The following is a 26,058-nucleotide window of genomic DNA, read 5'->3' on the forward strand; positions in this document are numbered from 1 at the left end:
AGAGAGACTTCATCATCGATCATTCGCATGGTCCGTACGATTTCGATAATTCGCAACCGTTTCGAAATCTTCGATCGAAAGAAAAAGATCTTATCGAGGAGTTCTTCGAGTGAACGGAGATAAAATTTATCTCTCGATAAATTCGAGCGAGGTAGGAGCATTAGTATAAGAAGAATATATATATATATATATTAATCTTAGAAAAAGAAGGAACGAGAAAAAAGATTTAATCGAATCGGTTAGGGTTGTTCGTTAAGAGACAAAAGTCAATCGACGTTACCGGGTTACACGACATTCCTTTCGTTCGTTAAACGTTTTCTATATTATTATTTCTATATTATTTATTTTTTTCTTCTTTTTTTTTTTTTCTTTCTTTCTAATTTTTCCCTGACTCCTTTCAAACGAAAAAGTGCCGAAGATATACTACATACGTACGACGAGAATAGCCGAACGTAACAACGACAACAACAACGTCAACATCAACAACAACAGTAGGAATAAGATCAGAAGAAGAAGGAGCAGGTGCAGAAACAGCAACAACAGTAGTGTAGTAGTAACAGCAGCAACAGTAATAGCAGCAGTGTAGCGGCAACAGCAGCGCCTCTCTATCGATCTTTTTCGTAAACGGTCGTAGTATAGTAGGAATAGCAAAGAGACATAAAAGAAGACTCCATTCTATTCTTTCCCTTTTTTCTACATCACTTATTGCCTTTCCCTTTCCCTCCTATCCTCTCGTCTTACACATATACTCGTTCATTCTCGTTCACTTCCATCTGTCATTTTCTCTTTCTCTCTCTCTCTTTCTTCTTAACTCGCGCATTCCCTCATTCTCTCTCTCTCTCTCTCTCTCTCTCTCTCTCTCTCTCTGTTTATATATATATATATATATATATATATCTTTTGTTCTATTTGCTCTATCTTTCTTTTCTCTCTTTCGCACATTCTCTATCTTTCTTCCTCTCTGTCTTTCTCGTTCTGTCTTCCTCTCTCTCTCTCTCTGTCTCTCTCTTTCTCTCTCCCTCTCTCTCTATCTCTCCGTCTTTCTTTCTTTATCGTATACGGAGTGACATGCGCGCAAACATGGCGGATAGTATAAAGGGGCCTGCCTACGGCGCAACGCGATCAGTCTAGAACGTGTCTCGTAATGGTGTACCTTTCTCGTCCACCATTTTAAAACGATTCGCTTATTTTTTTTTCCAAGTGCGTCCTCGTGCCAACAACGTTCCTTCCTTTTTTTTTGATCGTCTTCATGTGCTTCATTTCAATTGATCTTCAAAGAAAAATAATTGAAGAAAAGGAGAATAGAGATACGTAATATATATATATATATACACACACACACACACATATACATATATATTATACGTATCAGAGAGAGAGAGAGAGAGAGAGAGAGAGAAAGAGAAAGAGAAAGAGAGAAAGAAAAAATCTTTCGTTTAAAGGACAGTGACAAAAGAAAGAGAAAGAGAACGACATATGCGCTCAAAAGTGTGAAAGACGAAAACGATAGGAGGAACGAGCGGGCGTACATGAAAAACAACGTAACGCCGACGATAATCGTCAATCTTTTAGGCTCCTGAAGTCATGAAGTAAAAGAAAAGAGAACAAAAAAAGAACAAAAAAGAACCAAAGGGGACGTCTACCAAGTACATATTTCCTTCCTCTTCTCGAGGAGAGACGAGAAAAATATATACGCCGGCCAAGAGGCGCGGCGACGAACTCGGCTCGAAGCGACCGAACTCAGTCCTCAGTGTAGGCTAGTCGGCTCGCTCACGGTGCTAGTGCTTCAAAGGTGCGCGCGAGGGGTTGCAGGTGTTCATTCAAGAACGTTTCTCTCACTCCCACTATTTATTTTCAACCCCCCCCTCCCCCCTTACTCCGTCTCTCTTGTCAACTAATCTTTCTTTCTTTCTTTCTTTCCTTCTTTCTTTTTGTCTTCTTCTTTCTCTCTTTTACATCTCCCTTTGCTTCTTTTATCCCATTTTATCTCTCTCTCTTTCTCTCACTCTCTCTCTCTCTCTCTCTCTCCCTTCAATCTCTTTTGATATAACATAACCTGACTTTCTTACTTACTTTTTTCTCTTTCTTTCCTTTTTTTTCTTTTTTTCTTTCTTTCTTTCTTTCTTTCTTTCTTTCTTTCTTACATATCGTTTTGTACAATTAGTTTTGAAAAATTATTAGAATTGTCACATTTTACAGGCGTCCATATTACTTTGTTTTTTTTAGGCTTACGTTCCTTGCCCACTAAAGAAACAGAAAAGTAATATAACAAGAAGAACGAGAAGAACGACGACGACAAATAAGAATCTTGTGAAATTTTCTTCCACTACCACTTTTACTTCTTCTTATCCTTTTTATTCTTTTTTTCTATTTCTTATTTTATTTCTTCTTCTTATTTAATTTCTTCTTCGTATTTTATTTCTTTTTTTTTTTAATTCCACATCTATTCTACTTTTTTCAATGTTATATCGAGTTAGAAATATCGACTGATGAAATAAGAGTAATTTCTTATACGGTAAAAGAACTTTGATCCTACTGTGATATAATAATAATAATAATAATAGTAATAATAATATTAATAATATAGTTCAAAAAGAGAGAAAGAAATAAATGAATAAATAAAAAAAGGAGAGTGGTAATAACACACATACATACATACATATATACATATATATATACATAATATATATACATACACGTACATACTTATATATATATATACATATACATACACGCACATACGCCGTCCGAGACGCATTCGCCGGCGGCGATATATATAACAAATATGGCGGTGAACATGTGCGCGCGAAATTGCACCGAGGACACAGCCGGATTCATTTTCAAGATGATCTACGACGATATTTCTCTACCTTGGAACGAATATTCCTATTATATAACTTACAATCCTTGGTTCTTCTCAATACTTGGCAGTACTATGGTTGGTCTTGCTGGTGTATTACCACTTTTAATCATCCCCATTGAAGAAGGCGCTGATCTCAAGAATGGAGGTAATTTTATTATATTTTTAATTTATTATAATTAACGCAAGGACTTCTTTCCTTTTCTTTTTTTCTTCTCGCTTTTTTCCTTCTTTTTTCTTTCTTCTTTTTTTCTTCATTTTCATTTACGAATGAAAAAAAGCATTGTTAAAGGGAAAAAACTATTTTGAATTTTCTTCCGATGAAATTATTTGTTTATCGGACGATGAATGCAGCGCCACGTTACGTCATAATCGTAAATATTTACTCAACGCAATAGTTCAGTGTCTTTTTATTTTCTCATTTCAATGAGAAATTTCGTGCTTCAAAGAGAAATTTTTTACATAATTTTTCGATAAAGATAAGAATGTCATTCGACATTTTTCCTCATTTCTTTTTTTTTTTCATTCTTTTAGTTTGTTTTTTTTTTTATGAAACATTCGTGAAATAACGACGAAAAATAAAAAATAAAAAAAAAAAAGCTGTCGAACTTCATTACAAAGAAATTCTTTTATCGAACGACGAACACAGCGCCACGATTGGTCAGTATTGGAATTAAAAACCGTTAGAATTTGAATGCAACACTTGAAAATCTTTTTATTATACTTTTTTCATTTCAACGAAACTTTTTCGTATTTCTTTCACAAGAATATTGTTATACAAACGTGTGTTTTATCTGCTTTTTATTTTTTCTTTTATTATTATTATTACTATTGTTATTATTATTATTATTATTTTTATTATTATTATTATTATTATTATTATCTTTTCTTTAGTTCAAAGCATCATCATCGTTCTGCTGTTTCATTTTCGTATGAGATATAATTAACGTGCGATGGCATCAACCTTTTATAAATAAAAACTTATGCAATCGTTCATTAAATTGTCATTTGCACGCGCTTGCAAGACGTTTCATTATACACTGTTGAACATTTTCACATATAAATCATCCAAATATGGACTTAAATCTAGAGATTATTATCTATATAAAGATAGATAATAATCTCAATAGAATTTATCTTTTTATTTGTTTGATAAAACGATATTTCTCAGCCTATTATTTTTTTTTTTTTTTTTTTTTTTTTTTTTTTATAGGTCCCGAAAGAGTGGGAAATTATTGAATTATAAAATATTTTGCAGAAAATTATCTTGTAAAATATCCTTCCGAGTTTACGAGAATAACATGATTAACATAATGGCCGTATCTTTAAAATAATATATGGATATCTAAAAATTTTATATTATAAACATTTCTACTTCGATAACATTACGAACAAAGGGCCGCATAATCAAAAACTTTGAGAACCGCTAAGATAAACGGAATGAGATAGAACGAAAGAATATTCTTGAACAAATTAAAACGTTCTAAATGACGTAAGGATTTTCGATTGAAAAAAAAAAAAAAAAAGAAGTATAGACAAACAAAGGAAATGACTATAAATATATATATATATTTGCCGAACTGTTTGGCATTAGATTTTGGCAGAACTAAGTATCTCCGTCATTGGAAATACATCGAAGTAAATAATACGCATCGTAATTCATTTATAAGTGAGAATAACAATATAGTGTTTCCTTTCTCTCCTCTCTTCCCCTCCCCTCCCTTCCCCTCTCCTCCCCCCACCATCCTCATAATTTTGATAAAGTATATACGTATCTTTAATTTCAATTTGTCTTTAACATTTTCAAAACAATAAACTCGTCAAATTTTTATATCGAATGTTTTCTACTCTTAAATGATTGTAGCCGGAATGTACATACATATCTCCGTTCGTATTGATTTTATGAATAAATGTTTCGAATAAAAAAGATTTGCTAAGTTTTAACGTGGGGAAAAAGTGTAACATTTATCCCAGCTTTATATTTCACAGAGAGAGAGAGAGAGAGAGAGAGAGAGAGAGAGAGAGAGAGAGAGACACTGTATTTTTTTCTCTCTTTTTTTCGTTCATACATTTTTGATGTTATGATTATTTTTTTTTTTTTCTTTTTTCTCTTTTTTTTTTTTTCAATTCCTGGAGCTTTGAACCGTTGAATATTTTTCCAATTATTCTCGATGTATATAAGCCGATATGGAAAAAATAAAAAAATAAAAAAATGGGTTAAATTAATTCAATGAATGTTCGAAAACATTACCGAACTCACGAATAATGATGCATATTTAAAAAAAAAAAAAAAAAAAAAAAGAAAATGTCGAATAGATAACAAATCGTGAAAGATATTTAAACAAATATCAATGTGTTGCATCGCTTCATCGTATTCTTCTTACGTGTGAAACTTATGGTTGTACTAACGGACAATATTTCGAATTACTTCTCAAAGATAAAAATCTGAAATCGTGTGGTGATCGTGCAATTGGATAGACTTCAAAGTCAAATGTATCGATCAAAATAAGCATTAATCAAAATAATGAATTGATGAATATCAATGTCGTCCATCGAATTGGACAATTCATATTTGTAAATGAGACAAACGAAAAAAGAAAAAGAACTATAGAAAAATTGAAATAAATGACAGGATCGAGATGAATCCTCCAAAAGATAATTACGGCTCGTCATTAAAAATAATTATTGTAACAATATCATCGAACCGTATTTCGTACTTCAGTAATCGTAAACAATGTGATTGCACGATTGATTGAACATCAAAGCTCCTTAACTCGATAAAATATCGATGATAAGTATTCGTTGGATATTTTCAACAATTGTTTTATTAAAAATTTCCATGATCTGTTGTATGTTGATAACAATAACGATCACCCTTTGAAATAACATCGATAAATATTACATTTATCCCATTGAAAATCTATAATAATCTATTTATATGAATTATTTGTTTATGAACACAATAAGATCGGAGATATATTCGGCTGTTATCATTTAAAATATTACATACGGATATAAATTCGTTATTAATTTAAGTATATTATATATATATATATATATATATTATATATATTTTTTTTTCTTTCTTCTCGAATTAATAAATAATATACAATAATGTACATACAAATATTATATATTTTTTTCAATTCAAAATTCTTGTCTCGTGGGCCATGATTATTTACGCATTGAGAAATCCAAATTCTACTAGCAGGAGTACGTTTTTGTTCTCTCGCAAAATCTGACGTAAGCAATTCTTAGGATCAAGCTCACTGAACGTGTTGTGTGGTGGTGGTGGAATGTTGTATAGCCCAGCATATCATTCTCTATCTTTTTTATCTCAAAAGAAAAGTTTTGCAATCGATGTTGTCGACAACGAAGTTTCCTGTAATCTGATTTCACTTGAAATACATTAATCGTAAATAATGATAACGCCGAATTAAAATGATTTCGCTTTCGATCGAAATAATATCGTTTTTGTCTGTAAATTTTTCTTGATCATTTTTTATTTTCCCTTTTCTTTTTTTCTTTTTCTGTTTATTTTTAACTCCATAACTCCGTCATAAAACTTTAAAGTCATAGACTATATATATATATATATATATATATATATATATATATATATATATATGAAAGTTTTTTTTTTTATACATATTATTGTTAAAAAAATCTAATCGTTTTTTTATGTTCACTTTTTTAATGCTTATTTTTATTTTTTCTCCTATTTTTATTACTCCTGTTATTATTATTATTATTATTATTATTATTATTATTATTATTATTATTATTATTATTATTATTGTTATTGTTATTATTATAATAAACAAGTTAGATTCTTTTTAATGATTATACAAGGTGGGCTGAAAGTTTCTAAAAGAATCAAAAGTTCCTAGCTAAACTAAAAATTCCTTCAGGCTAATATTCCTTTATTATTATTTTTTTTTTTTTTTTCAGATTGTAAAAAAGTTCTCAGGAGCTTTAGAAAAAGAGTAATTGATTTAAGAAAAGAAAAAAAAAATAATCTCTAAATTTTTGACACAATTTCTATATAAGTATAACTAATATTATAGTTTTTACGTTTTATTTAACACGTTTGATGTATGGTTCATCATCCGAATTCTGTTATTTCTAGTGAAAGTTTCTACGCTAGAAGATTATTCTATTTAATCGATACTTGGAAACATGATTACGTTCTTTACGTCGAGAAATTTAAACTGCGCAGAAACGACATTTCGCTAATACAATTCGTATGCCAAGTAGCACACACGCGCGGGCACTCGCGCGCGCGCGCGCGCGCACGTATTCATACATACAGTATAGATAAATATAATATACAATGTTTGAAATTTTGGTACAATTATTTATATTATGTGTAAAACTAAATTATTATTTTTACGATATTTTATTATTTACATTCGCAATAACAATTAGCAATTTTTTTTATTTCTTTTTTCCTTTTTTGCTCTATCAGTGTAATACTTAAATATGGAACTTTTATTATTATTATTTTATCGTGTATACAATTAAATATTAATTTATTATAATGCAATATTTTATTATTTACATTTGCAATAATATATTTCTTTTTTTCTTTTCTTATTTTTTTTATCACAATATATTATATTTAAATACGAGATAATGTTTCTGACTTTCGTATAATAATTTTATCATGTATGAAATTAAATATTAATTTGTACAATATAATTTTATTTAAGTAGACGATAATAAATCATTAAATTATTTTATTTTTTTCTTTATCCGAGCATTTAAATATCGATTTGTCAAAAATATCATACTTCGTTATTAATCCGTTATTATTACATCAATTATTTTCAGAGTATTATATATCAAGGTAGACATTTTTATTTTATTTTTTTTTTTTTTTTTTTTTTTTTTTTTTTTTTTTTTCGTAGACAACGTGAGTTTCAGATAAAGTCATCTAAATTGTCAACTTGCTTGCATCTTATTTAGCTTGTCATCTTGTTCGAAGGACAAGCTTGTATGGTTGGTTCTGTTTGTTATGCATTTCATAAAGACAGAATAGCAGATGTATAGAAGCAACGTCATAAGCAGAAACAGAGATAGATAGAGGAGATAGGAATAGAGAAGATAGAGATAGAGATAGACATAGAGATAGAGATAGAGATAAAAACGGACAATAAATGTTATGGGATACATTTTCATTACTTTACCAATGGCTTTATCATTGTCATCGTGAATTAAATAATTAACATAAACTTGAACGAAACAAAAGAAGAAAAAAAAAAAAAAGAAAAAAGAAAACAAAAAAATAAAACGAAAGGAAAGGATTATATTAATAGTGAAGTGATATTGTTCGATGAAATTAACATATTGTTCTTTTTCTCATTGTCTTAAATTTTTTTATCTACCTTCTCTCCCTTATTTCTCTGTCTTATTCATATGTTTAATACCATCGTAATAGCAAGGTCATGAAACTAGTTTCAAAGTCTTCTCACGTGGCATGCACGTAAAATTTCTTGTCTGTCCAAGAGCGGAATGTAAGGTCATTACATTGATAGAATGTCACATTTTAACGACGAAAATTATTTTAGTTTTTTTTTTTTTTTTTTTTTTTTTTTTTTTTTTTTTTTTTTTTTTTTTTTTTTTTTTTTTTTTTTTTTTTTAATTATTATTATTATTTTTTTAATGATCTTTCCAAAACGTTTTATTCTTTCTTTTACTGTTCTTTTCATTTCTTTTTTTTCCTCTTCCTTTTATTATTTTTATTTTTATTTTTTTTTTCTTTATAGCAGTCGCTATCTCTATTTAATCCGCTAATCGATAATTCGATGATAAAATCGAAAATAAAATTTTGATAAATTACTATCGAGTATTATCGAGTTGATAATGTTACCGACGATATGTAAAAAAAAAGTATAAATAAAATAATAATAAAAAGTAATACAAATAATAATAATAAAAATCATGATATTGCGATATTTCATGGAAAAGAAATAGGAGGAGAGAAAGTATGTAGAAAATAGGTATCATATTATCGCAAGTAATTTTTTATTATTGTCAATTCTGTTTTTGTCCTTTTTTCTTTTTGACTTTTTATATATATATATGTATATATTTTTTTCTTTTTCTAATTTTTTTTTTATCATAAACCATTGTGAGAGATTAAGCTACAGTCGATAAAATTGCACGCAATCGTCTTATCTCATCTAATTAATGATGACGCGAAAGTATATTGTATTTAGAATTTTTTTTAAATAACACCTATTACAAAATTATGATTGAAATCATGATTTTTGCGATGAGATATTTTATTTTCTCTTTATTATCTTTTATTATTTATTTATTTATTTTTTTTTTTTTTTTTTAATATTTCATTTGCTATTAATTGTTATTAATAATAACGGTCATATATCTCTTCATAATAAAATAATAATTAATCATTTTTCTTTGAGATAATAAATTATAAAAAAAAAAAAAGTAGAAAAAAATAAATGATTATTATAAATCTATATTAACTTTTTAAAATTATTCATTTAAACGAGACTTTAATTATTCGTCTTTCATAGCTATTGTCAATGCTCTATCGTTACTGTCGATGTCGATAATCGACAATGTCTATGTCTACTATCGAGTATTCTAGAAGGAAAAGTAATGTACTCGTATTATAATTATATAATATCACGGTGACCTTTAGTCGCTTATTTTATTATAGATTGAAATATTAAATATCGCCACGAAGATATTACGTTCGATCGGATTTATAGTTGTTGAGAAATGTTTAATATTTTTTGAATTATTTTATTAAAATTTTTAAACGATTTAATGTTGATCTTAAAAAACCAATTTTTTTTTTTTTATAATATATATATATATGTAATATATACATATAAATATATGAATATATAATTAATTATGAATATATAATATATAAATATAAATATATGAATATATATATATATATATATATATGTATATGTATATATATATTAATAATGTAATTATATAACTCTTATATATATGAGTTGATTCTAAAACATCAATTTTATATATTATTTATTTTAACTATTTCTTTTACGCATAATATCAACGTTCTTAATGTAATCGTAAAAAAAATTTGGATCGATCGATAAAGTAGAAAATTACGTTTATCGATCTATCATCGAATGAAAATCTCATAACCTCTATTTTGACGTTTTCTTTTCTATTTAACGTTGTAAAATTACACAATAACGAAGTAATATTACATACTTTTTGTCCTTCATATTAATCCTCATATATGAACTTTAATCAAGTAAGATACTCCGTTACGACTTAATTATCATATTTTCTTTTTTTTTTCTTTTTTCTTCGTTTTTCTCTTCTTTTTTTTCTTTGTCTTATTTCGTTAAACGATTAATCTCTCGTCTTCTTACTATTGACTTAACATATCTGTAATAATAAAATCTGTATAATGATTATCTAACCGTATTAAAATATAAATTTCTTTAGTTTACTTTTATTATTTACATTATATTTTTTCGTTATTATATATTTATTATCATTATTATTATTTTATCTTTAACAGTAATAAAAATTCTCTCTCTCTCTCTCTCTCTCTCTCTCTCTCTCTCTCTCTCTTTCTCTATCTCTATCTATCTCTCTCTCTCTCTCTCTTTTTCTTTTTTTTTTTGCTCTGAAAAGATTAAAATAATATTATATTATTATACATGTGTATAAGTATAAACATATATAGAAAAGTTATAATAATTATTTAATTCATAGAAAATAAAAGAAGGAATAATACGGGGATTCAAATGATGCAAGAAATATAATAGGTTTAATGGGCAACAAGAAAAGTGAAGTCAAGTGAAGACTTCTAGAATATTTGATCTTTCATCGTTTGTAAAGAAATATAACCTATTATTAGAAGTTAGCAAGAATATAAGTTGATGTTAAAACATTTTTTCTTATTCTTTTTTTTTTTTTCGCGCTTAGAATAAATTTGAAAGGCTAATTTGAAACGTGTCACGTGAAATATAAGAATGAAAAATGAAAAGAAAAAAAAAATATATATATATATATATTTGTATATTCACTACGTAAATAATAATAATAATAATAATAATTCATATAGAAAGATTTGACACATCGTCAACGGAAAACCCAAGTATTTTATCGTTTAACAAGTAAACACATTCATGAATGAATATTTTGATACTTTAGACTCGTTATCGAATTGGAAATTATAAAATTTCTTTAATGCGATTCGTTTAGTTCATTTAAGGTCAATCAAACTCTTACGCTTGTTTTCAATCGCATGGCAAATTGTATGATCGGAATCATGATAGAAATAAACATTCAATATCTTTTTATGAAAAATATTGCTGTGACTATTATCGATCACGCCATATTCCGGTCATATGATTTGTGTATGTGTGTTTGGCATCATATGTATGTATGTATGTATGTATGTATGTGTGTGTGTTTGTTGTGTGCATATATATATATATATATATATATATGAACATAACCTAAATAATTTTCTATCCTAGAAAACACATAGAAATACGATAATTTATACTTACTATATAATTATACTTTATATATATATATATATATATATATATATATATATATATATGAATATAAATTTTATTAATGATAATATTGTTCATTTTACTAATGATAATTTTACTTATTACATATTATGGCTGTTTAATTATTTATGACCTCTTTTTCTTTTTTTATTCGATCAATGAAGAAATTAAATCGCTCTATTAGAATTGCTAACGATTCTCGAATAGTATCGATTTTACGGTCGAACTTAATGACGTAACGATTATTTTCGTCGTTTTCTTTTCTTCGAAATAATTAAACAGCGTGTTTTATATATAACGTTTTACATATCGAACAGTATATAAACGATCACATTTTCATGTTTCGAAAGGAAAAAAAGAACGAAAGAAAGAAAGAAAGAAAGAAAAATAAAACACACACACAAATGTCTTTTATCAACAATTATCCTGCTAGTCGTAATCGATGTTTTGAGATCTTCAATTAAGATTGTTACGTTAATTAACAAGATAGTTATTCGTGGTAGATAGTGAGGAAGCTCATGATTCCGTTCATAATCATTTACGATAGCTTCTTTGGATGTTACATTAAATGCGAATAAACTATTCGTAAGAATTATTAAACGAAAAAAAAAAAAAAAAAGAATTATAAATTTTTTATCATTTTTTATCGTTTTCTTCTTTTTTTTTTGTCAGCTAATATTAAAACAAAGAAATTAACAATATTCGCATGTAAATAGAACGTACGTTTATCCTTTGTGGGCAGTCACATACGTTCAAGTCGGAGATAAAATTATTTTTTTTTTTTTTTCATTGATATTACATTGCATTTCTGCGCGTTGTTACGAACAACAAGAAGAACCATGAGTAACGTTGAGAATACGCCTACCATATATCACATCACGCGGGATGTTTTAGATAAAAAGCGCATAATATAATACGTATCATCTAGTTTGATGAGAAAGAATGTTTAATTTAGAAATCTGGTTATTCCATTTTCCTCTCTTTTATTCACATTTTTCAAATGTTTGGGTTTTTCAGTATAATTTTTCTTAGAATTCATTGAAGCATCAGAATATTCACATCGGCTAATATCGTATCTTTTATTTTTCAAATTGCTTATATAGAGATAGAGTTTCATTTCCGTTTCATATATATATATATATATATATATATATATATATATATATATATATATATATATATAAAACATCAACGAGATATCATAAACAATATGGCGTCAATTCATCAAACAGATACTATACAAGGGAATCGTATTAATATGTTGCAATAATGATAATATTCCAAAGTAAAAAAAAAAAAGTTCCATCGAACGATTTACATACGTCCAATGTATACTTGGATCAATTATTATATCGCTACGAGTTTGATATTTATTTCGTATTGTAATGGTATGATCGATAATAAGAATAGATTTAATGCAATACCATCATATAAAGTCACGTTTCTCTCTTTAGACTTTTTATCAATTTCTCGTGAATTATACATTGCAACTGATTATATTTTTTTTTGTTTTATTTATGGTTTTCTTTTCTCTTTCTTTCTTTGGTTTCTTTTCTTTTCTTTCTTTTCTTTTTTATTTTTCTTTCTTTTCCTTTTCTTTTTCCTTCATCGCTCGCACATCGTCGAGTTTATTTAAAAAAAAAAAAACAAAAAAAAAGAAAAGAAAAAGAAAAACCCAACGTTTAAGTTGGAATAATATTTATAAACAAAATTATTTATAAACAAACGTAGAATCGGCGTGAATAATTTGAACTCATCGAAATGTTGCCTCGGAGCGATCATTTTTGAAATATAATTTAAAAACGTTTTCATTTATATATAAAAGAGAAGGAAAAAAAAAAAATATCATTTTTCTCACTCGCTTTCTACGAATTGAATTATTTAAAGAAAGAGAAAAAGAGAATAAATTTTTAGATTAAAATAACATTATAAACTAAATTACAAATGCCCGATGAATCGATATGTAACTAATAATATTACTAATAAAAAAAAAAAAAAAATGTATGTGCGAGCGCGCGCGTTTGTGCTTGCTGAAATAATTTATCTCGTTAAAATTTTCGTATTGAAAGGAAATTCCATTTTGATAGGAAAATATTTGATGTATTCTCATAAAAAAAAGAAAATATGTATATACATATATATATATATATATATATATATATATATATACACACATATATATGCAACGTAATATTTATTATTTACAAGTCACATAAACTAAAGATAAAAAACATGTTTCTGGAAGATATGTGTATCGATCGAATTACATTTTGTATGTTCATTGACTTGACTATAAAAAAGATCATATAATTCGTGATAAACGACTTTTCGTTGAAAAGAGGTTAACTTTGACCTTATCTTCGTTTGCCATACGTTCTCCAATCGATCATGTGTTTTGTGTATATATATATATATATATATATATATATATATATATATATTTTTTTTTTTTTTTTTTCACGTACATCATTATTAGTTCACAAATCTATAATATGTACATATATATAAATATACACGTACATACATATCATATGTGTGTGTATCATATATACATACATAAATATATGTATATATATGTACGCTTTTATTGTACTATGTCTATTTCGAATTATTTTCATGATATAATCTGATACGACGAATCAACCCCTGTTGAGTGCAACTTCGTTGTTGTTTCTTTTTTTTTCTCTTATCTATTATATATGTTTGTTTGTTTGTTTGTTTGTTTTTTTTTCTTTTTTTTTTTTTTTTTTACAAGATGATTAATCGACGGCATCCATACGTGTTTATATAAATCATCGTTTATAAAAATCAAAATTAGAAAAAATTAATATAACATATATATGGCGAATATATATTTATATTTATTTCGATCATAAATGTTACGTTTAATTTCAATATCGTATTACTTCAATATAATATTATTGATTATCCATTAAGTTAAAAAGTAAAATAAATAAATAAGATTGTATTATATTCTCTTATTCTTTTTTTTTTTTCCTCTTTTTCCAGCCAGCGCAGGAACATTGAAATTGCTTTTAAGCTTCGCCGTTGGTGGTCTTTTGGGTGACGTTTTTTTACATCTTTTACCAGAAGCATGGGAAAACGATTCATTGAAACGAGGTAAGAAAAAATGAAATACGATCGAAATTATCATACAATAAAAAGAACCATATAAAAATGGTTGATAAATGAGATTATTACGAATTGAATTAAATGAAATAGATTTATTATTGTCTATTAATAAAAATTTCAATAAGATTAAAGTTACAATTCATATTTGTGAATTAAAAAAGATATTTCGTTTTTTTAGATTAAGCTTTAACATCAGATTGTGTTTGTGTTTTTGTATGTGTGTGTGTGTGTGTTATATAATTAACACGTGCAGTAATTTCATATCTAGAAACCAATTCGCGATTTGGAACGCTCTGTATATTCTGAATTAAGTACTGTGTATATCTATGTGTATTAGAAGAAGCTTCCATCCGGTGGAAGAGGCTTTATGAACTCTTTGTAGAACGCCTTCGAACTCTATTATACGTTGGTTACGGATTTGAATCACCAGCTGTGCCCCGATAAATTGAACCGTCTCTTTCTCGACCAATAGCGACGAACCTTTCCGATTTGTCCTGAGAATGCATACGACGATTACAATTCTTCATTTTACGTTAATACTCTTCTTTCTTCGAGCAAAATTATTTATCCTATCGGAGAAACTCAATAAAAAGTACTCAATTTTGTTTGTCCTTTTTCTTTACTATTTGTTTCTTCGATTATTATTATTATTATTAATGTTATTATTATTATTATTTTTTTATTATTATTATTACTATTGTTGATGTTATTGGTATTATTTTTTATTATTATTATTATTATTATTATTATTATTATTATTATTATTATTATTATTATTATTATTGTTCTTATTACTATCATTGATTAACAATGAAATATTTTTAAATTAATATTTTAATTTAATATTTTTAGCTGAAAATTCAAATCCTCCATCTATGCCCTGTGGCCTTTGGGTTCTCACCGGTTTTTTGGTTTTTGTCATCGTCGAAAAAATTTTTGCATTCGATTATGATCCAGAGGAACAACAAGTAGATGATAACAAAAATACATCTAAGAATATTACAGAAAATCTTGAAACCGATAAAGAAGAAATGGAGAACAATAATTGTATTAATTTGATTGGGATTAAACAAAAGAATGGCTATGTTCAACATTGTACGGATAATGAACTTTTGGAGGTATAATTATTTTTTTAAATCGTTAATAAAAATATTAAAACAATTTTTTTTATTTATAACATAAAGATAATATAATATAAAGAAATGTCTTTTTTTTGTCTATTAGATGGAACCCTTCTTGGAAAACAAACTAATGAAGAACGGATACATGGAGATTAATAGTAATGGTGTAAAGAAACCAAAAAAAAATGGTTACTTAAAATCAGAACATACAAATGGCATAGTTCTATCTGATAATATGTCGGTCGGTAAAGTCAGCGATTGTTTGAAGAATTTTACAAAGAACAATGGTCTTTCATCGTCATCATCTTCATTGTTGAATGGATGTATCATTGACAGAAAATGCGTATCATCTAAAACAAAGGAAAAAGTTACTCGGCAAACTGTTAATACTGTTGTCCAAAAAACTAAATCAAAACACATAGCAGGATATCTCAATCTTATGGCAAATTGTATTGATAATTTTACTCATGGATTGGCTGTAGGAGGTTCCTTCCTCATGTCCTTCCGATTAGGCGCCCTAACGACGTTCGCTATTTTGATTCATGAGATTCCACATGAAGTTGGTGACTTCGCTATTTTACTTCGCAGTGGATTCAGCAGATGGGATGCTGCGAGGGCACAACTTTTAACTGCAACCGGTGGAATTTTTGGATCCTTAGCCGCTATTATTTTTTCTGGTGGTGAAGTTGGTTAGTAGAATGATATACATTTTTAGTTTTCTCTTATTAATAGATTTATACGAATAGATAATTAATGAAAGTACAATTTAAAGATAACACTTTTTTTAGTTTTCTTTTTTCTTTTTTTTTCTTTTCTTCTTTTTTTTTTTTTTTTTCCTTGATAAACTTCAATTTTATATTCACAATATACTTTTTATTACTTTATATATGGGTCAATTTATATGAGTTATATTAACAATATACTTTTTATTACTTTATATGGGTCATCCTGTATAATAAAATAATAAGATGAAGTTGAAAAACAGACTTTATTGTATGATTATATGAACTATTTATAAATTGCGTATGTCAACACTTCATATCTTTACTGATAACTTCTACGACCTTGATTAATTACAGAAAATATTCATTCTTATGACTATCTGCAATTCAGTATTTGAGGTTTATTAATTAAGTCAGTCTTTATATTGCTTTAATAATAAATATAACTTTTTTTTAAATTATCACATTTTGTTACAGAGGCAAGAACAAGTTGGATTTTGCCATTTACGGCAGGTGGTTTCCTTCATATCGGCTTAGTAACAATTTTACCAGAACTGCTTAAAGAATCTAGTCCCAAGGAATCTTTAAAGCAACTCGCTGCTTTGTTATTTGGTGTTACGTTAATGGCAATTTTAACAATTCTTTGCGACTAAGGGATATTTCATCCAAGGAAAGGAATTAATTTGAACAAATTTATATAGAGTACTAAAATCTGTTGATCATTTTATGATGGTACTTTTCTGAAGTACAACAAATTTCTATAAGAACACATTTTCATTAAATAATCTATGTATGTATATATATATACATATATTTCTATATACATATACACAGACACATACACACACACACACACACACATATTATAAGTGACTATCCCAAAAGAGAGATTATATGTTGCCATAAAATTACATAATTTTGTTGCTTTATTAAGATAAAATGTCATCAAAAGAAGTTGAATATTCAAATGGAAACGATTGATGACCATACTCTTGTATATGGATACATTATTACATGCTCCAACACATAAGCTATATCTTACAAAGTTATAGGAGTTTATGTATATATATATATTAAAAGTATCCTAAAATATTAAAAACAGTTTAAATAAGCTTGAGGGAAGCACTACTTTTCAGACTCTGTGATCCTTTACAATAATTAAGAATGTGTTTACTATACGAATCATTTAAACTAACTAATATTATAGTATTCTTATAATCGAAGGAGAAGAGTGTAAATTTATTTTTATAATCTTCAAAGTTAATAACATTTCTGTATCTAAATAAATTTAATATTTTTCTTCTTATAAGCCAACCAATTGAAATGAATTATTTACATTGGCAAATTGAAATAGGTGATGTTATGTATGTATATATATATGTATATATATATATATATATATATATATATATATATATATATATATATTGTGTTGATCGCAAACTACATTTTCAATTGAATTCTGTAAAATTGTATCTACAATATTATTATTATATGAGATGTGTAACGAATTGACGAATGACATTTCATGTTATGAAAAAAGGTGAAGGCGTGTAAATAATTTTTAATGCTTCCCCTTCTTTGACATTGAAATTAAAAAAGGGCATTTTAAATAGAACATAAAATTTTTAAATTAGATGAGATCACATATGATACAAAATTTTCCGTATATAAAAGAGAGAGAGAGAGAGAGAGAGAGAGAGAGAGAAAGAAAGAAAGAGTACATACAAATATATTTAACCGTTTGCGTACCACGAGCCATTTTCGCGCATCTTCAGATTTTGTGTCGAAAAAAGCCAGGACATTTGGCCGAAACAGAGAATTGACGGCCCACGAAATCGAAATTTGTCGAAACGCGCTCAGCCTTTCAGACGCATTTACGTCGCATCGCTATCAATAATCCAATATAATATTACACAGTTATTAACAATGATAATTGCACTTTTATAACACTACGTCCAATCCTTTTACCAGTTACAAAAAGAATGTTGGTATAAAAGAAACAAACACGAGAAGCGCGGCCCCTTTGTTTACCACATTGAACATGACAAGCGCTATCACGCTCTTTGGCTTTTTTCGATACGTAATTAAAGGAATGCTATCGCGCTCTTTGGCGTTTTTCGATCATGTTTTGTCAAAATCCTCTGGTACGCAAACTGTTAATAAATATACTTACCCGAAAAGAGAGAGAGAGAGAGAGAGAGAGAGAGAGAGAGAGAGAGAGAGAGAGAGAAAGGACATATGTTTGAGTTCCTAAAAAAAATTCTATGTGAGTATATGTTTTCAAGAAAAACCCATAAATCTATTTAAGTGAGAACGAACGATTATGTTGATGTTATATTTTGCGACGATGGGAAAATAAAATTGTATAAATAAATTGTAAACGAAAATGAAAAGTTAATGTATACACAAATTATATTATATAAAGAAATTAATAATGTAGATATGTACGATCTTTCGAGGAATAAATTTCAATACGTAATATTTTATAAAATTAGATATATATATATATATATATATATATATATACATATATATATAGCGCGCGCGCGCGTCATCACACGCACACAATTTCGTTATCTATCGATAGAAAAAAAAAATTTAATTAAATTGATAATAATCATTATCGAATAATTTCAAATTGAATTTTTTGATGAAATAATTATATGATTATCACGTTATCGTTTGTTATTAATAAATAAACAAATGAGTATATATATATACGATCAAGATAATAGGCCTAGTCGTCTCTCATCATAATGCCTAGAATGTACAAATATCGTTCTCTCTAAACTCATATATGTAAACACAAACAAAAAAAAAGAAAGAAAGAAAAAAAAAAGATACACATCAAGTTTTTTTTTCAATGTAATCAAATTCATTTATATCCAAATGGTAACTTAAATTATTTTATTCAAAACGGATACATGCGAAATGTATATATTGTTTATATGTCATTGTAATTATATATGATCTAAAACAATCCTTGTACTTAAAAGGTAGAAGAACAAGGTATTCTTTTCAAAAGAAGAAAAACAACAAAAAAAAAAAAAAAAAAAAAAAGAAAAAAAAAGAATAAACAACAGAAAGAGAAATAGAAAAAAAGAAAAATAATTAACATGGTACATGAGTGCCTTTCCAAAGCACCTGTATATACAAACCCTGTTTTAAAATATATTTCCCCACGTATTAATATTTTTTGAAAGTTATGACATAATAATGAGTCCAATTAATATATGTAATCATTAAAATTTGTAAATAAACTATATTATATTCTATCCGGTTATATTTGTATCATAATAATATCCTATATTGAAAACAATTTTGTCAATATAATTAGTATATATAATGAGGTAGTCGATATAACTAGATCTGCAAAATAATTTAATAAATAATTGCTCTCAAATAGTGAAAATATAACATTTGTGCATTTTCTTTTGTTTTTTTTTTTTTACTCTAACATAATTTGATATTAATTATATATTAAAAACATAGTACTCTTCTATATTCTAGTTTCCTATAGTTTTAAAAACATTCATACGTTGTGTATATATATAAATATGTATAAATATGTACATGTATGTGTGTATATATATATATATATGTTAACAGAGTGATATTAATTTTAATCTACGAATTTCGAAAAATTAAATCTAATTGAAAAATGTTGCAAGAGTACATCAAGATGACAAAAAATAGATTTGATAATGTCTTTAAGATTTTAACTTTTTTTTTTTTTTCTTTAATGCAATTTATATTAACTTTTTACCAAACGGAAAGAGAATATCACTCTGTAATATGTATATTTATATACACATATATACACGTACATATAAATATATATATACATATATATATGTATATATATATATATATATATATATATATATATGTGTATTGTATAGTACATTTTTTACATTGGTCTATAATCAAAACACGTTTATAAGAAATTTCAAATTGAAAATAAATAATATATATTGTTTTTGTTTTTATAAACTTGTTCTGATTTAGACTATACGAATTACGTTATATAAAATAATCAGTCACATAGAATAATAACCTATTTACAGCCTTTATAATACATTATAATTTTTGTAGATATAAAACATAATGATAAATCTTTTGTTTCAGGATCACAATTTCATGTTTTGTTTTACATTAAATATTAATAAGAAAATGGTATTCTCTTTCCCTGTGTTAAACTTATTTATGATACATAATTATATTCTATCTTGTATACAAACTCCATCAAAATTATTTACAATTCTTCATGCAACGACATTTCAAGGACTCCCTTCAATTTTTTAATTAGTTGTATCTGATTATTGATTATGTCGGCGTCATCTAATTCTACACTACCAGTTAAATTTTGATAATGGTTTAACACGTCGTTTATAACTTTTAGGAGTATATTTTGGATATAAATTTCGTTTTTACATATGGGATTAATCATAATCATACTTTCACTTACAACTTCTAGTAATTCATAATTGTCGATTTCATTTTGATCACGAAGCTCATACTTGAAACTTTTGATCATTAAATCATTTAAATATTTGCAATATCCATGCATTAATAACTTTTGTTCAAAATCTGTGGTAGCATATTCTGTTGCTTTCGCATCACGTTTCTTAATATCAGAAATTTTTTCTATATCTTGCCTTTCGACGATCAAGTCATTAATAAGTTTCATAACTTTTAATTGTGTTTGTAACTGATTTTTGCTCAAGATCTTTCCAAAAATTTCTAAACCACCATGATCAAGCAAAGCTTTCTGAGCAGCAGGAAACTGACGTACTAAGGCACTCAATGCAAAAAGACATCTGGACTTTACCAAAATTTTACTATTTGTTGATAATATATGTAGAAGTTTCTGTATCAAATCTTTTTCTAATGCTTTCTCTTGTACTTTTGGATTAGATTGAACAGCAGCACCTAAAAGCCTTAACCCTTCTGCTTTTATTTCATTGTACGTACTATTCAGACATGGTAATATGATATTACTTATCCTGCAAATATATCAAACAATTTCCTTTTTATCCTTTAGTTAAAAAAAAAAAAAAAAAAAAAAAAAAATATAAGATTTCTTACCCTTCCATATCTGCAAATAAACGAGCAATGTCGATTTGATGGATTAAATATTCAAAACCATTAAGTATATCCAAAATGATTTCAATTTCTATATTCAATAAAGAAGATGTACGCATGGGATCTTTGTATAATTGAAATTTCTTGAATAAATTACTCAAAATCTCGGCATCTGTGGTAATATTAACTTTGGCCAATTTCAATTCTTCTTTCAATGTTTCATAAGCTTTCATTTTCTGCATCACTTTTGCCTGCGTACTTTCTTCCTTAAAAACACAAATAAATATATATATATATATATATATATAATAAGATTATAAAATACTAACTATAATGTGTCTATGAATGTAAATTATTGCAATAGATATTTCTTATTACATTTATTTCAGATGTTAAATCAGTTACGCTTTCTTTAATCTTCTTCAATCTAGCTTTTAATTCCATAATCGAAACTTTTAATGTTTCCGATTCTTTAGTTTTCGTAGATTTCACAGATTCATCATCTTCTGATTTCAGCAATGTTTTGTCCGGGTGTAATATCAACGATTTTGAATGAGATTGATTGGTATTTTCATTAAAATCTTTTTCCTTTGTTTCCTCGTCATCCATCAATTTAGCTTCCGTAACTCCAGTTTGAAAATTATGTCGTACATGTAATCCTCCTGGTATTGGTTCACCTAAAAAAATTTACAATTAGTTATTCAATAAATATATCGTATATATGAAAGATACATAAAGTAAATAAATATTTCAATTTGTTTATTACATATATCTTAATTATTAAATTAATTCGATCTAATGTATCATTATTATATTTTCTCATTATCTTTAATTAATAATAATAAATATTGTCAAAGAAAATAAATGAAAATTGTTTATATTATATTAAATAAGAATACCGTTAAAGAATGAAAAAAATTTTTATTTTCGAAAATGTTAAACAGTTTTTCTTATTATGATAGATTATCGAACGGTCAATTCAACTGACGTGGTCTTATAAGATGTCTTATATTATCATATTAAATTAATTATCAAATATCATATTAATTACCTTTTTTAATGGTTTGCCATTCACGTGATGGTACAAAAACACTTTCGTTTTTTTCCGAACGAATAAAAACAATTAAATTGAAATAGAAAAGAAATAAATAAAGTCGTATATTAGTATGCATTTTTATGGACAAATATAAAAAAAATTTGACAGCACATTAAATAAAATAATTTACAAATGGACAGATCAGATATTTAAAAATTCTATTGTTTAAATTAATGAGGAAATATTAAATCACGTATAACTGATAAAATTTTGAACAGGTGCTGAACCTAATTTAACTACTGAACGTGTACTTATGATTTTTAACGCTACGCGGCGTTAGTGTCCAAAGACTTCTTAAAAACAGATAAATTTTAGAATAGAAAAACTCGATGTTGAGTAAACATTGGCCTTCGATCATCAAAATATTCATATGTAAATATGTATTGATCTTCAATTAAACATATTTCAACGTGTTAATATCCGATATAAATTTATTCAATTCAAAAAAATTCACTTCACTGCTACCGATGAATTTAACTTAAACGAATTATGAAACAATCGAATTAATCGAATGTTACAAAGACTGTTGAATAATCGCATATACGACGTACATAAACTACTTCACTTTCATAAAGGGCAGTATTACTGTCATCTATCGACGTAAAAGTGAACTAAAATAAAAAACATGGAGGTTATTCCATATTAGTTATTTTCAGCTAGGGTTTTCTGAAGTTACATTTCTGAATTAATCTACTTCCGTTTCGGAAGTTATATAAAATAGGAAATAATATAAGGTTGGTAGATCGTGATGCAACCATTTTCTATTACTATTCGTTAGATGCTCTTCTTTCATTCACGCTGTTCTTATTGCATTTCGTAAGAATTATATTAAGTAAATTATAAAAAAATTAAAAAAAGATGAATTGTTTAGTAAGAAATCTGCTTCGTGGGTCTACGATTAAAAATATTTTATCTTCAACTTCTAACAATAGTTTAACGAATAGCAATTTATATCGGACATTGTGGAACATGTGCAACCGGCAGAACGATGCTATAATATCTTTTGCCGTTCCGAAAATTCAGAATTTACAAATTTACAATTACAAATGTAATAGAAATGCTCATACGAAAGGTAAATAATTTTGTTGTCAAAATTTCTTTCTACGTGTAATAAGTTTATTAATTATGAGAATTAATTTTTATTTATTAATTAACGTTTTATCTCTTATTGTAATATTACACTTTTAGATATAATCAGAATTTTATAACATTTTTAGTCTTTTCTAAATTGTTTACATTTCAGTAATATTTCTTTATTCAGTTTAACATTTTAATCATTAACATGATTAACATGTTATAATTGTATATAATTTTGTTTATTTAAGATTAATAAAAATGTATTTATTATTTATATCATTAGCGGAGAAGGAATTAGTAGAATTCTTGGCTGAAGAAATAGTTGCAGAAAAGAAAGCTCAGAAGTTAAAAACTATCCCAACAGAATTAGATGGTTTTAAGGTATCTCTGGATAGTGCTGAAGTTACTCTTGAGAAGAGTAATCAAGGCGAAATGTAAGACTAAATATAATGTTCAAAAATATATTATATATATATAATACATATATATAAAAAAATATATATATATATAATACAATATAAAGTAATAACTGTACATTCTAATTTCTAATACTAATATATCTCAATTTTATAATTCTAAACAGAATTAGAGTTTCATTCAATGTAAATCATACGGTAGATACCAGTTCTGAGCCAGAAATTGATCCTCAAAGTGATAATGCAGATATTGGAGAAATGAAAAGCAAACCATCATTTACCGTTGATATAGTAAGAGGAAATCAAACTTTAGGATTTACATGTTCATTTAATAGCGAACCAGGAGCATCTGGAGCTGATGATAGCTATAGTAAGTAATCGTTTATTTATAGTTCATATGAAAAAATATAATGCGTTATACAAATAACCAAAGTGTTGAGTACAAAATGATGATCAATATCATTTTGATTATTATTCTTTGGAAAATCAAATGCATTCTTATGAAGTTCTTTTATTCATAATTGTTTGTTATGAAATATTTAAATGAGAATGTGACACTTTTGCACTATAATAAAAAAAAAAAGTTACATTTGTTATTTGTTTAATAAAATAAATTTTATATTAAATTACATTTGTACTTTTCAGATGACATTTTTGGTATAGACGAAATAACTTTCTACGAAGGAGAACATAGCGATAAAGTATATGCAGTCGCTGGTGAAATCATCGATGGTGTAAGTATCTTTGTATTATAGGATATAATACTTTGCTTTTATGAATCTACATATATTTTCTTTTTTTTTTTTTTTTTTTTGTGTAGTATCTATACGATCTCTTGATGAATTATCTCGAAGAAAAGGGTATTTCAAATGGATTTGCTGAAAAAATCATCGAACTTAGTACAAGTTATGAACATACAGCGTATGTTAGTTTATTAGAAGGTCTTTCAAAATTTACCTCTAAAAAATAAGTTTCTTTACTGCTTTCTTATTTGTATTTTGCAATAGAAACGTGTAATCATCATATTAAGTTCTTAAACATTGTTAATGAAAATGTATTTAAAAAAGTAAATATTTATCATGCAAATATAAATAACATCATCGCGTTGAATCTTTATAAAATAGTTTATAAAAAATATTTTCATTTTATCTTCTTTTCATTATAATTGTATAATTATAATAGTAATAGTAATAATATTATAAAGGAAAAAAAAAAAAAATAATAAAAAGTGTAATTTAATAATTTGTTTTAAAGCAATAGAATTGAAAGAATATTAATTGTGAGATCTTAAAATTGCTGTAGAGGTTTAATCTTTTGTCTGTATATTCAATCAGAAATAGGAATTAAATACGTCAAATAAAAAAATTAAAAATTCATTAGACCAAATTTTGTTTCCATTTGTCTTACTCATCTCTCCCAGTTCTAAATACATTGAAATATATCATTATATGTATAGTTATATTTTTCATATACGATGATGAATTATATAATAGTTTAATCAAGGTTTTAGTTTTTATTTGCATTTTATCTTCATTTATATTTTTTGTTTATAGAGGATACCGAAACAATCATATCTTTTTTTATGAATTAATAATATTTCATTGATCAACATTTCATTTCATTGAGTTTTAACGATTACAGAATCAAACATAATTACATGAATGAAATCATTTATTGTCGTTTATTTTCTATTAATCTATTTTTTATTCTATTAATGTTTATAGGTAATAAATGTATTTTATTGACAACAGTAACATTTATTATTCCACGTTACACAACATTTAATATCTACGTTATTTTATAGTTTTGAAAGCTCTAACATTTTTCTTTTTTTTTTTTTTCTTTTTTCTTTTTTTTCTGTTATAAAATAATATATAACATATTATATATAACATAAGCATGTAATGCGAAAGAGTAATATGAAACAATTCAGTTATATAAAATAAATGTTCCTTCAAAGCATTTTTAATACAAAAATTCATTTGTATTGT

The 26,058-nt window shown here is 26.3% G+C and overlaps 3 protein-coding genes across 5 annotated transcripts; 2 read left to right on the top strand and 1 right to left on the bottom strand.

The window, feature by feature from the left end:
* Positions 1-1,096: 1,096 nt before the first annotated feature.
* LOC124953469 (zinc transporter ZIP13 homolog) lies at positions 1,097-17,704 on the top strand. 3 transcript variants are annotated; one of them, XR_007102227.1, is made up of 7 exons: positions 1,097-1,792; positions 2,227-3,008; positions 14,425-14,535; positions 15,400-15,665; positions 15,772-16,357; positions 16,868-17,180; positions 17,325-17,704. XR_007102227.1 is itself a non-coding variant. In XM_047504888.1 (6 exons), the coding sequence occupies exons 2-6, from the start codon at positions 2,786-2,788 to the stop codon at positions 17,041-17,043; spliced, it is 1,362 nt and encodes a 453-aa protein (XP_047360844.1). In that variant the 5' UTR covers positions 1,097-1,812; positions 2,227-2,785; the 3' UTR covers positions 17,044-17,704. The 3 variants fall into 3 exon arrangements, 2 of the variants coding, with proteins under 2 accessions (XP_047360844.1, XP_047360843.1); XM_047504888.1 differs by having other exon boundaries at positions 1,097-1,812; positions 16,868-17,704; XM_047504887.1 differs by having other exon boundaries at positions 16,868-17,704.
* Positions 17,705-19,279: 1,575 nt separating this feature from the next.
* Positions 19,280-23,155, bottom strand: LOC124953468 (nucleotide exchange factor Sil1). The gene is made up of 4 exons (XM_047504886.1): positions 22,530-23,155; positions 21,857-22,155; positions 21,482-21,744; positions 19,280-21,399 (listed from the first exon to the last, which is right to left on the bottom strand). Exons 1-4 carry the CDS (start codon positions 22,648-22,650, stop codon positions 20,649-20,651), a joined length of 1,434 nt encoding a protein of 477 aa, XP_047360842.1. The 5' UTR covers positions 22,651-23,155; the 3' UTR covers positions 19,280-20,648.
* Positions 23,156-23,317: 162 nt separating this feature from the next.
* On the top strand, positions 23,318-25,453 carry LOC124953470 (complement component 1 Q subcomponent-binding protein, mitochondrial). Its single transcript, XM_047504890.1, has 5 exons — positions 23,318-23,646; positions 23,935-24,085; positions 24,235-24,437; positions 24,713-24,801; positions 24,888-25,453. The coding sequence occupies exons 1-5, from the start codon at positions 23,433-23,435 to the stop codon at positions 25,035-25,037; spliced, it is 807 nt and encodes a 268-aa protein (XP_047360846.1). The 5' UTR covers positions 23,318-23,432; the 3' UTR covers positions 25,038-25,453.
* Positions 25,454-26,058: the final 605 nt, after the last annotated feature.

This window comes from Vespa velutina, chromosome 12 (assembly GCF_912470025.1).
Source record: "Vespa velutina chromosome 12, iVesVel2.1, whole genome shotgun sequence".
In the NCBI taxonomy this organism is placed as follows: Eukaryota; Metazoa; Arthropoda; class Insecta; order Hymenoptera; family Vespidae; genus Vespa; species Vespa velutina.

Excerpts from the sequence above, each read along its gene's own strand:
- LOC124953469 (XM_047504888.1), top strand. The coding sequence starts at position 2,786 with ATGGCGGTGAACATGTGCGCGCGAAATTGCACCGAGGACACAGCCGGA. Across the intron at positions 14,536-15,399 it reads AAACGATTCATTGAAACGAG|CTGAAAATTCAAATCCTCCA; the intron begins GTAAGAAAAAAT and ends TAATATTTTTAG. Across the intron at positions 15,666-15,771 it reads CGGATAATGAACTTTTGGAG|ATGGAACCCTTCTTGGAAAA; the intron begins GTATAATTATTT and ends TTTGTCTATTAG.
- LOC124953468 (XM_047504886.1), bottom strand. The coding sequence starts at position 22,650 with ATGCATACTAATATACGACTTTATTTATTTCTTTTCTATTTCAATTTA. Across the intron at positions 22,156-22,529 it reads ATGGCAAACCATTAAAAAAG|GTGAACCAATACCAGGAGGA; the intron begins GTAATTAATATG and ends AAATTTTTTTAG. Across the intron at positions 21,400-21,481 it reads TTATTTGCAGATATGGAAGG|GATAAGTAATATCATATTAC; the intron begins GTAAGAAATCTT and ends ATATATTTGCAG.
- LOC124953470 (XM_047504890.1), top strand. The coding sequence starts at position 23,433 with ATGAATTGTTTAGTAAGAAATCTGCTTCGTGGGTCTACGATTAAAAAT. Across the intron at positions 24,438-24,712 it reads TGGAGCTGATGATAGCTATA|ATGACATTTTTGGTATAGAC; the intron begins GTAAGTAATCGT and ends TGTACTTTTCAG. Across the intron at positions 24,802-24,887 it reads CTGGTGAAATCATCGATGGT|TATCTATACGATCTCTTGAT; the intron begins GTAAGTATCTTT and ends TTTTTTGTGTAG.